Raw genomic sequence first — 12,323 nt, 5'->3', positions numbered from 1 at the left:
TGACGCCGGATAACAGGGATAACAACACGCTGACTGTTGTTCAGCCTGCCTCCCCGGTGCACGAGCTAGCTGATGTGAAGCTGACTGTTGGTCAGCCTGCCTCCGCGGTGATTGTTGATGCGAACTCGGGGGATGCCGAGTGCAAGCCGGCTCCTGCTGTGGCAAGTGTTGGTGATGCGAATCTGTGGGGTGTTGAGTGTAAGGTGGATTCGGCTGTCCATGATGCATCTTTGCAAGTGACACGACGACCCATGGATGAGGCTCAGTTTGTGACGGATGTCACTAACCTTGTGCAGGAGGAAATGACGTGGGTTAAGGAATCGGAAGTTCTCTCTGCTTCGAAATAATTGGAAGCCAAAGCATTTCAAGCTAAGATGGAGGCCACGATACAACAACCTGACAAACGTATCTTGCGCTCTAATGTTAAATCGAGTGCTGTGGGAATTTCTATTAATGACAATCAACCTAAACTTAAGACGAAGGGAAGGGCTGCTTCGGGCGTCGAACTCGGCAAGGGACACAAACAACCAGGTAAGCACGGTATTGAAGTGGTGAATGAAAAGCTGAATGTTGCTCATGCTGCTGGGCGATAACCACGGGATTTTTTGATTGATGCTGAGACGAGCCCTCATATACGTACTATACTACTATGGCTAACATGGCGAATAAGAATTGGTGGGACGAAGTTGAGAATGAGGAGAACTCCTCATCGGATGACGACCTCCAATAATGAATATTCTTTCTTGGAATGTTAGAGTTCTCAATGATGAAACCCGAAGGGTCCTCCATGATCATTGCTTAAGATTTTCACCTATTATTATAGGCCTTATTGAACCTAAGATGACTTTCACGAGAAATCCTACCACTTTTTGGAAATCGATCGATGTTATCCCTGTCCATCAAAATGATAGAGCGGGAATGAGCTCTAACATCTGGATTTTTGTTAATCCTCAGGTTTCGTGTACTGTTGTTTTCTCTTCTTGCCAAACGGTTATTATCGATTGTGCTTAGCATACTCGCACTTTCCGGGCTGCTTTTGTTCATTGTGATTGCTCGGCGGTTGAGCGTTGTCAGCTTTGGTCTGACCTTTTGGCTCATATTATGGATAATACTACGTTTATTGGTGACTTTAATGTTGTCAAAGGTGTGCATGAGCGTCGGAGTGTGTGTCTTCCGAGCGCTTCTTCCTGCAGGGATTTTTGTGATTTTATTGATGCTTCTGGGTTTGTGGAGTCCAACACCTCGGGTTTTTTCTTCACTTAGTGCGGCAGGCATCTTCTGCCTTCTCATGTGGAGTCTGTTCTTGACCGTTGTTTATACTCTGATGGTTTTGCTTCATTGTGGTACTCTTAACACCCATATTCTCCCTCGCATGGCTTCAGACCATTCTCCGTTGATTTTTCAGTGCCAGGAGATTTCTGCACCGCGGCATCAGAACTTCACGTTCCTGGCTATGTGGCTGCTCCACCCGGATTTCCACTCGTTTGTGCAGGATTCCTGGAATGTTCCCTTGAATTCTAGCTGCCTGATATTTTAGGTTATGGTGAAGCTTAAGCGTTAGCGTGCTGCGCTTAAGATATGAAACAAGCAAGTTTTTGGCAATGTTGATGATGGTATTACACAGTTACAGTCTTCCCTGCAAAGCATCCAGCTCAAGATTGTTGAGGAAGGCTATTCTGATTCTCTTTTCGATGAGGAAGTTGCGGCACATGCAAGGCTTGGAACTTTGCTCTCTAGAAAAAGTTCGCTTATGCAGCAAAAAAGTCGTATTCGCTGGCTTAATGATGGAGACAGGAATACTGCTTTCTTCCATAAGTCTTTTAAGACGCGGCGCAAAAATGTGGTTATTTCTCAGCTCAAGATTGATGGAGTGATTTCTTTTGACCAGGAAGTTATTGCTGCACACATTGTGGATTATTTTTCTAACCTTTTCACTGAGACGAGTAATCATTATGTCTATGTTCAGGATATTCAGCACATTATGCAGGCTAAAGTGACGGAACAACACAACGCTCTTTTGACCAGTATTCCTTTGGATGAGGGGATTAAAGCGACGATTTTTTATTTGGCTGGAGATAGTGCAGCGGGTCCAGATTGTTTTACTGGAGTTTACTTCCAGCGCTGTCGGGATACGATTCGCTGTGATATTACCCTTACTGTGAGGGCGTTTTTTATTAAAAATTATCTTCCCCAAGGCTTGAATTCCAACACTTTGATCCTCATTCCCAAGAAGGATGTCGTTGATTCTGTGGCTGACTTACATCCGATTATTCTGTCCAACTTCTTTTTTAAGATTCTATCGAAGATTTTAGCCACGAGACTGAGTTCTGTGGCTGCGGAGTGTGTTTCTGATAATCAGTTTGGTTTCATTCGCGGGAATCTTATCCATGACTATATTATGCTGGGCTCAGAGGGGGTGAACTGCATGAAAAGGTCGTGTCAGGGTAAAAACATGGCTTGTAAAGTGGATATTAAAAAGGCTTTTGACACTATGAGCTGGAAGTTTATTTTTTGCGCCATGCGCGCGATGGGCTTTGAGCAGTCTTTTCTTGGCTGGATTCTACCATTTTTTGCTGGATTTCTACCATTTTTTCTTCGGCACGCTTGTCGATCTTGTACAATGGATAACTCCATGGCTATTTCCCCTGTTCCTGAGGCGTTAGACAGGGAGACCCGCTGTCGCCTATCATTTTTGGCATTGCGGAAGACGTGCTTAGTAACCTTATTATCAAAATTGTCACTTCGGGCTCTATTGATCCTATGAAAATGAATAGGTCTCATTCTTTTCCTACCCACCTGCTGTACGCTAATGATATCCTCATTTTTTACAAAGTCTCAATGAAGAATGCCAGAGCGATTCATGATATTTTGCATTACTACGGTTCTATCTCGGGACAAATTTGCAGCCGTGAGAAATCGTAGATTTTCTTTGCTAAGGGTGCCACCCCTTGCTACAAGCGGCAGATTTCACGTGCGCTTGGGTTTTTGATCTGCAGTCTTCCCACATCCTATCTTGGTGTTTCTCTCTTTGTTGGGCGTCCTAAGGCTATTCATCTCGTGGCGATTAAGGATCGTATTATAACTAAATTCTCGCATTGGAATGGGCTTCATATTTCTATGGTTGGACGCGTTTGTTTAGTTCAGTCTGTCATTCAAAGCTCCCTTGTTCATACTATGATGATCTATAAATGGTTGCGTTCTCTCATACAGGAGCTGGACTCTGCCTGTAGGAATTTTATTTGGTCGGGCGACATCCGCAAGAGGCCTTCTCAATCTGTCAATTGGGCTCGTGTTTGTGTTATCAAGGAAGATGAGGGTTTAGGCATCCGGTCTTTTGACATGATGAACAAAGCGTTTCTTATGAAACTGGCTTGGCGGATGGATTTAGGGCGGCAATTTGGATTTGATATTATGAAGAGCCATTACTTGGATAATTTTGGCAGACCTAAGACGATGAATCTGGCCTCTTTTGCCTAGGGAGAGGTTCGGCAGTATCCCAGACCTCATTGAGGATTCTTACTACCTTCTTGGTAATGGCTCGTCAGTTTATTTTGGAATGATGACTGGCGTGGCTACTCTATTGTTGACAAGCTTAATATTCCTGGCTTTATTCGGTCCCGCCTCAAGCAAACTATGGCGGATTATATTTATGATGGTGTCTGGCATTTTGCTCATGATTTTGTGGAGGAATTCCCCATGATTGTTTGTGATATTCTGTTATTGCAGATTGGTAGCGATGATGACATTCGTCTTTGGAAGCCCTCGGTCCATGGGGAAGTCACTTCAGTCCTAGCCTTTGCTTAGAATTTCCACCTCTTTCCCCGTGTTTCCTGGGGCTCTAGCTTTGGGAAAAAATTCATTCCCGTCCGCCGCTCTATCACTTGTTAGTGTGTCATTCACAACCGTTTACCTTCTCTTGACAAAATGATTAAGCAGATTACTCCCAATTATTGTTCTTTTTGCCTTGGCACTGCAGAGGATATGAATCATGTCTTGTGGTCTTGTAGCAAAGTTCATTCTATTTGGTTGACTTTCTTGAGTTGGTTTGGGCAAGAGGAAGGGATTTTCTGCAACGACATTCATGGGTTTCTTATTTTTGCTTGGTCGATTAATTTGAGTTCTCAGCTTAAGAATTTATTGAAATTGGGCGTCATCACGTTAATTTGGGCGATTTGGACTGCAAAAAACAAGTGCCATTTTGATGGGGTTGGTCTCAATGCTACGGTGATTCTTGCTTTCATCAAAGCTACGTTTCTTGAAGTGGATAGCTCTTTTTTGAATTTGGGCCACATGAATAATCAATGGCAGCATTATTTAATTGTTCGTAAGCTTGGTATAAGGGTCCGAGAGTGGCCTCCTCCGAAGCTGGACTCGGTTTACTAGTCTCGTCCCGCTTTCCTGTGGATGAAAGCAAACACTGATCATGGCTCAGCTATTGGGGCGCCAGGCCGCATTTGTGCGGGTGGGGTGGTCTTTCGGGATTGGAGATGTTAGGGGATGTTTTCATGTGGAGGGTGGTCATGGTTTTATTTTCGAGGCTGAGCTCCTCGGCATTATTTCGGCTATTAATTTTGCTAGTGGTTGTGGTTGGTCCAAGATTTGGTTTGAGGCGGATTCGTCGTATGTCCGTCATATTTTACATACTAAATCTCGACGTGTCCCTTAGAGATTTGCGGCTATCTGAAATCGTGCGCTTAAACTTCTTGATAATATGGAGTATAGGATTTCTTATATCTATAGTGAAGGGAATTTTTTGGCGGATATCATGGCGAGTCCTCACACTCCGGAGAGTTGATGGACCCACAACATTGACGCCATTAGTGAGGCGGGTGCGCGTGTTCTCTCTATTCATAGCCATGTTCGTCAGAAATAGCTTGGGCTCGTGCTTGGTCAACCTTGCTTTGGAGCTGCTTGTCGCTGGCTTTCTCTCTTTGTGGGCTTCGTTTCGGTTTCTTGTTTGCTGCCTTTTAAGGTGTCTCCTTCACAGCTTGAGGTCTCAGCATGGGCTGAACGGCGCTGCGTCGGATAGCTTGCCTGCTCCTGTTTGCATGGCTTTTGCGATGAGTGCGGCTGGGGCGACATCTTGTTTTTCTATTGTCTTCTTGGGGTATGTTTCCTTGGGGTGGGTTTGGCGCGCCCCAATATCTTTTTTTCAGGCTACGGGTGAGCTCGAGTCTGGGGTCTTGGGGGATGTGCTCGTTTGGTTTCTCCACGATGGTTGCTATCCCATCGGCGTCGAGTTCCTTTTGTCGCCAACTGAACTATCATCGTGGAGTTGGTGATTGGCGTTTCCGCCCTTACGATTTTGTGTTCTCTTGGGGGGCACAGGATGGTGCTTTGCTTTCTTATGGCACAGGGAGGCCGGATTTGCTTAGGGGCGATGGTTAGGCGGGAGATCCTGAAGCTTTTCCTCTCTCCGTTGTCGTTTCGTTTGGTTTTGTCACTTTTTTGTCGCTGCGGTTTCTAGACGAGTACTCTTTTTCCTTGTTATGGTTTTTTTCATGGGATTTTCCATAACGAGGTTTTAATAAGGCTCGGCCCTTAGTTTGCTTTCTTGTGCATTCAAGGGTTTCTCTTAGGTCTTTGTCTCTTCTTTTTTTCCTATAATAAAATCGTGTTTTAATAAGAATGAATCTGCGACGAGTGGAATGAGATTCAGTGTATCACATTTTATGTCTCACTTTGTGTCCCACTTTCAATCTTACTTATTTTCTTATATATTTTTTCTTCAATTTCAATTTATATGCTTTAGTTTAATTTTGTTATTATTAACCAGGGCTTATTCCATCAAATTAGGGTATATAATTATTTTTTATCATTTAATTTCACTTTTATTAGCTAATAATTGGTTGATAAATTCAAAGTCATGGTATATACTTTTTAAAAAATTTAATTTTTTGATATAAAATTTAAGTATAATTCATAGTATCATAATAAATTTTATTTTTATAAAAATATTTTTAAAATAATAGATATAAGAATAAGACATAGTGATACACATAAGATTGCGAGACATTGAATCTCAATGTGGAGTGGAGGATCTTCTTCATTTGCCCGTAATAAATTATAAAAATCGACGATTGTTCCTATTAATTTGTTTAATGCATGTCACCCACTGAAACAAATAACCTTCTAATATTTGTGTCCCAGTGAATAAAAGATTGTCTACTATTTTAAATTCACACTCCTAATATCTATACTATATTAAAAAAACAGTTTCTAATTTTAAATCAATTTCAAAATTGAGTAACAATTTTTTAGTTATAATAAAATTAAAGGTTTATGTTTAAACTATATTTTTCTTTTTATTTTTCATTTCTTTAACTTCTTATTTGTTGTTTTATTTTATAAAATCGCAATTTAATAAGTTTTATTTATTTCCAAAATTGTGAAATTCGATTAATTATAAAATATTTATATGCATATCAAATTAAAGATCACAACAAGAGCTTTAATTTGATATATTTTATACAAATATTTGAGTTAAAATGTACAAATTAAATTTGTTTAAATATTAAAATTTTATAAATTTCTCTCTCCTCTCTCATCTTTTTGAAAAAAAATGTATTTTAAATTATTTTTTATTATTATTTTTTATTTTTTTAACTTATTTTTTTTTTTGCTTTTCATAATATCAAATTTTATAATTGTACATTATTTTTTATTTTTTTATTATTAATATTCAATTCAAATATATTTAATTAAAATTAATTTTTATTATATTTATGAGTATAATAATTAAATTAGTATTAATTTTTATATAAATATATAAAATAAAAAATATTTTTCCATGCATTACACGGGTTGCAAATACTAGTGATGAAGTTAATCACGAGTATTACAATTGGTCATATGTGGACAAAATAATTATGTTTCACGACATGCATGTAGAAAGGAAAGCCCCTAATTCAGCTGCGCAACACTTCTTTACTAAACAAAAGAGCCAATTGTCCAAGAGGGATGGCCTAGTGGTTGGGGTGGTTGCCTGTTGTCCAAGAGGTCACAGGTTCGAATACTCTCGGCCACAATAACCACTAGGTGGGGTGTGTGTAGTTTGTATTATTTATAATGTAATTTCATAAAAAAAAAAAAAGCCAATAAAAGAAGAAATTAAAAAGAGCCTTCCCTTTCCACATATATACTGTTGAAACTAAAGAAAAACAGTTCCTCTTTTGTTTCCCCACAAAGCACAACACAGACATTTTGATCAGCATTAGCAAAACCCCCAATTAAATACAACTAATGAAGCTCCTATTTTTATGTCTGAAACAGAAACCACATTCATTCCCTTTCAACAAATCCTGTGATCACAAAATCTTTAAATGGGCTCCTCCCTCTTCTCTCTCTCTCTCTCACTCTCACTCTCACTCTCACTCCTACTCGCCCCAAAAGCTGAAACTCTCGAGATCAAATCAGCCACCACTCTCGATTCCCTCATCCGTGACTACACCTTGCGATCATACACCACCAACAGTTTCAAGACCGGCAAGCTCTACGACGTCGTTTTACCGGCAAATCTCTCCGCCGCCGGCATACACGCCGACGCAATAAGGCTACGCTGCGGCAGCCTCCAACGCTACGGCGCAAGAATCAAAGAGTTCCACCTCGACAGCGGCGCAAACGCGCATCCCTGCATCGAGAGACTCATCCTCGTACGACAAAGCGTCGCCTCAAACTGGTCTTCTGTGTTCTACAACACGGGCGAGCTCTCCGCCTATCGCCTCGTCTCGCCCATCCTCGGCCTCCTCGCTTACACCATCGGAGGCGGAGGCGGCAATATCAGCAGCATTCCGACTGAGTTAACTCAGCCGCGGAAGAATCCGATATCGATAGATTTCACGAACGCGACGTTGTTGCTGGACAAATCAAAAAGCGGCAGCCCTCTGTGCGCGAGTTTCGGGGTCGATGGGAAGGTTGCGGTGTGGAAGCAGGAGCGGGCGAATGTGTGCGCGGCGGCGGGGCAGGGGCACTTCGGGGTGGTGGTGGAGGTGGCGCTGATGCCGCTGAAGGGGAAGGTGAGCAAGGCGAAGATCGTGGTGGTGAGCTCGATAGGGGCGGCGTTGGGGGCTTTCCTGCTGAGTTTGCTGGTGATCGCGATGCTTGTGAACGCGAAGAAGAAGGCGAGGATGGATGAGATGGAGAGGCGCGCGTACGAGGAGGAGGCGCTGCAGGTGTCGATGGTGGGCCATGTCAGGGCGGTTACGGCTTCCGGTACCAGGACTGCGCCAACCATCGAGCATTATGATTATCGAGTTCGACATTCTTGACTTTTTCGATTTTCTACTTCTGCTTCGATTGTTTGCTGATTTTTTTTTTATTGTTTATTGATCATGAGAACATATATGATTCAACTGATTCAACTGGGTTTGGAGAATAGGATTTCAGAAGAGAAATTAATCGCTGACTATTGTCTTCTTCAGTTCTGCTGATCTGACTTTTTTTTTTGGTATTACTATTATTCTATTTTTGGTCTGCTTTTTGGTTTTTCCTGTGTTTCTATTCATCTTCTTCAATTTGCTGCCTTATTATTTATACGGGATACATACCTACACTTACTGTCGTCCAACTTTATCAATACTATATATAATATTATTTCCCTTCAACGAAACTTGTCTTTCTGGATTATTCCGTAAAGTTTGAGCATTTTTTTTGTATGATAATTTTTTTTTCTTTTATTCACATTTTCACTTTTTCATTTGCCACACTTAACACATAAAATATTAACTCCTTAAAATCCGTGCCAAAAAAAATTGCTCAAACTTCGCGGGACGGAAGAAGTAATAATTTCACCATGCAATTTTTTTTTATATTTTTTTTAAACTTACAAAGGAGGAGCAGTGAGATTTGAATCCTAGACCTCACTATTTACACACAAGAGTTCGCAGGACCTCACTATTTAAATTTCTTTATTTGCCACTGTTAATTATAAAAAAAAATAAAAAAATAAAAAAAAAGAAGAAGAAGAGTTGGCATGACTTGGTAGTTGGTATCTATCCTTTTGGGGATATTTCACCATGCACTTAAAGGGTGTTTGGTTAAACTTATTTTAAAGAGTTTATAAGCTCTTGGAGCTTATAAGATGTAATTTTTTATTATCTTATAAATTGTCAAAGTGTTTGGATAATTGAGCTTATAAGCTAGAAAGAGAATTTTAGTTAGAGAGAGAAAATCGAAAAGAAATGAATTAGAATGATATATAATGAAAAAAATAAAAAAAAATCATAGCTGAGTTATTTTTGTAAAAAGAGTGTTGCTTATAAAAAAATGAGAAAATAAGTTTTTTTTTTTTTGAGAGATGAGAAAATAAGTTATGAGAAAATAAGTTAAGATAGATACTTTTTTTTTTTAGATAACTTATAAATTGTTTTAAAGAGTTTATAAGCTCAGCCAAAGCCAAACACCCTTTTAGTATTCGGAGAGAAAAACAAAAGTGATGTTGTAGCACAATGGCAATAACATGCCTTACCACTTCAAACTCATAGGCGTGGGTTTCAAATTGAGGATGTATTATTTTTGTACTTTATTTTTCAGCGTTTTTTTATACTCTTTTTCAGTGTTTTCTTTTCTTTTATTTTCTTGCTTTTTAAAAATTCTTTTTTATTATTTTTTTCCGTACTTTTTTTAAATTTCCACGTCTTTTTGTTATTTTTTCAGCATTTTGTTTATATTTTTTCTGTATTTTGTTTACATTCTGATTCATCACGTCGGTTCCAAAATTTAATGTATAAATATATAAAAAAAGTTAAAATTCTTGGCTAAGGACACTAACAATATTTTTACTTGACATTTATTTGATAATTGACACTACAAGAAAACGCGACTCTAACGACCGAAAATTCGGTCGTTAAAACCCCGAAAACGATCGTTAATATTATTAACGACGGAATTAACAACCGTTTGCGGTGGTCGTTGTTTGCATCGTCGTTTCGGGTCCTAACGACTGTTTTTTCGGTCGTTAACTTTAACGACCGAAAAGTTAAAAAGGAAAAAAAAATATTATTTTTTATTTATTATTTTAATTAACGACCAAAATTTTTATTTTTAACAACCGAATTTTCGGTCTTTATAAATATATAAAAAATAATATTTTTTTTCGAAAAAAATAATTATATATATATATATATAATATATATATAATAATTATATACATATATATATAATAATTATAATAATTATTATAATTATTTTATATATATATATATATTATATATATATATATATATATATATATATATATATATATATATATAAACAGGTTGTTTATCATCATCTTTTTTGAAAGAGGATTTTTTATTCCTTTTAGGTAATCTACGTTTTACAAATTTTTTAGCTTTAGAGAAATTTTCTGAATTAAAATTTTGTTTCCTTTTAAACTTATGTTTTTTCTTAAATCTTTTAGGATACTCTTTTTCATGATATAAACCAAGTTGTTCACAAAAATCGCCTAAAATATTTTTATTTTCATTTTGTTGTAATTCAAGTTGTTTTTTCAGCTTGATATCATTGCAAAGTATCATTCCTTCTGCAACTATTTCTGCAGAAATATCTCCATAGGTTAAGTTTTCCCATGCAATATTACCATTAACAAATTTTGTTTTTAATCTATTATGCTACTCCTATTATAACTGAAACTGGTAAAGGAGAGATTGATCATTTAATACAACAAAATAATTTTACTAATCTTGCTCTTCATGCTATTGGAAATCAAACCAATAGAATTGAAGAAATTCTCTCTCCTAAGGTCTCTAACGACTTCAATAGAGAAAAATGTTCTAATACTATAATGATTAAACCTCCGCCTAATCTTAAAAAAGAAAAATTCCTTTTAAGTTCGAAAAAAGATGGAGAATTCCTTGAATAACTAATTAATAGACTTCAAAAGGTTAAAATCAAAGGAGTTGAAACTCCATCTTCAACCTCACAACATATTACAGTTTTAACAAAAGAAAATCTTAGTACTTCTGAATCAGAAGAAAAAGAGGAACTTACTATTAATAAACTTAATAGATTTTTCTCTATTAAACCTTTCTATAATAGACCTTCTCCTTTTGATCTTCAATTAGAAGAAAAAATTGATTACGCCCAATATAGCGGAGAGTCTATTACCGAATGGAATATAGACGGTAAATCTGAATACCAAATAAAAACCGTAGGAAAACAAATGCTTATTTACGCATCTGCAGCAAAAATAAAAGATAATAATGATAGGCAAATTGCCCAATCTATTATTACCGGATTCACGGGTCAGCTTCAAGGATGGGGGGATTTTTACCTTACCAAAGAAGCAAAAGCCAAAATTCTTAATGCAACCATTATTGATCCTATTTCTAGGAAAGAAGAATCTGATGCTGTTAATACATTAATTTATACTATCCTATCTAATTTTGTTGGAGCTAATGAGCTTCAGTTAAGTAAATCTCAAAAACAATTAATGAATTTAAAATGCTCAAAGCTTTCTGATTACCAGTGGTATAAAGATGTTTTTATGACCAAAGTTCTTACTAGAAATGATTGTAATATGAATTTCTGGAAAGAAAAATTTATAGCTGGTCTTCCGCCACTCTTTGCAGAAAGAGTGAACAATAGATTAAAAACAAAATTTGTTAATGGTAATATTGCATGGGAAAACTTAACCTATGGAGATATTTCTGCAGAAATAGTTGCAGAAGGAATGATACTTTGCAATGATATCAAGCTGAAAAAACAACTTGAATTACAACAAAATGAAAATAAAAATATTTTAGGCGATTTTTGTGAACAACTTGGTTTATATCATGAAAAAGAGTATCCTAAAAGATTTAAGAAAAAACATAAGTTTAAAAGGAAACAAAATTTCAATTCAGAAAATTTCTCTAAAGCTAAAAAATTTGTAAAACGTAGATTACCTAAAAGGAATAAAAAATCCTCTTTCAAAAAAGATGATGATAAACAACCTGTTTGCTGGAAATGTGGAAAAATTGGTCACATGGCAAACAAATGCTATGTTAAAAAGAAAATAAATAATCTTAACATTGAAAAGGATTTAAAAGATTCCTTAAGAGAAATTATGATTAATGAAAAAGAAGGAAAAGATGTTTTTGTTAATATTCTTAAGAATAATGAAAACTCTTTCTCATCTGAAGAATCATCATATGATTCTTATGAATCTGATAATAGTGAACCACAAAAATGTAATTCTGACTGCGATTGTGATTCTTGTTTAATAAACTTTATGGGATTAAAATAAATGTTATTACTCAAGAAGAAAATTTTATTCTTAATCTAATTGATCAAATTAATGATCCTTTAGAAAAAAGAAAAGCTATAGAACATTATTTATCTTT

The 12,323-nt window shown here is 37.0% G+C and overlaps 1 protein-coding gene across 1 annotated transcript; it reads left to right on the top strand.

Moving 5' to 3' along the window:
- Nucleotides 1-7,119: 7,119 nt before the first annotated feature.
- LOC130994628 (uncharacterized) lies at nucleotides 7,120-8,472 on the top strand. Its single transcript, XM_057919686.1, has one exon. The coding sequence runs from the start codon at nucleotides 7,323-7,325 to the stop codon at nucleotides 8,265-8,267; it is 945 nt and encodes a 314-aa protein (XP_057775669.1). The 5' UTR covers nucleotides 7,120-7,322; the 3' UTR covers nucleotides 8,268-8,472.
- The last annotated feature ends 3,851 nt before the right edge of the window (nucleotides 8,473-12,323 follow it).

This window comes from Salvia miltiorrhiza, chromosome 7, assembly GCF_028751815.1.
Source record: "Salvia miltiorrhiza cultivar Shanhuang (shh) chromosome 7, IMPLAD_Smil_shh, whole genome shotgun sequence".
Classification (NCBI taxonomy): domain Eukaryota; kingdom Viridiplantae; phylum Streptophyta; class Magnoliopsida; order Lamiales; family Lamiaceae; genus Salvia; species Salvia miltiorrhiza.
The sequence above is the reverse complement of the archived record's forward strand: the minus strand, read 5'-3'. Positions and strand labels throughout refer to the sequence as shown.

Excerpts from the sequence above, each read along its gene's own strand:
- LOC130994628 (XM_057919686.1), top strand. The coding sequence starts at position 7,323 with ATGGGCTCCTCCCTCTTCTCTCTCTCTCTCTCACTCTCACTCTCACTC.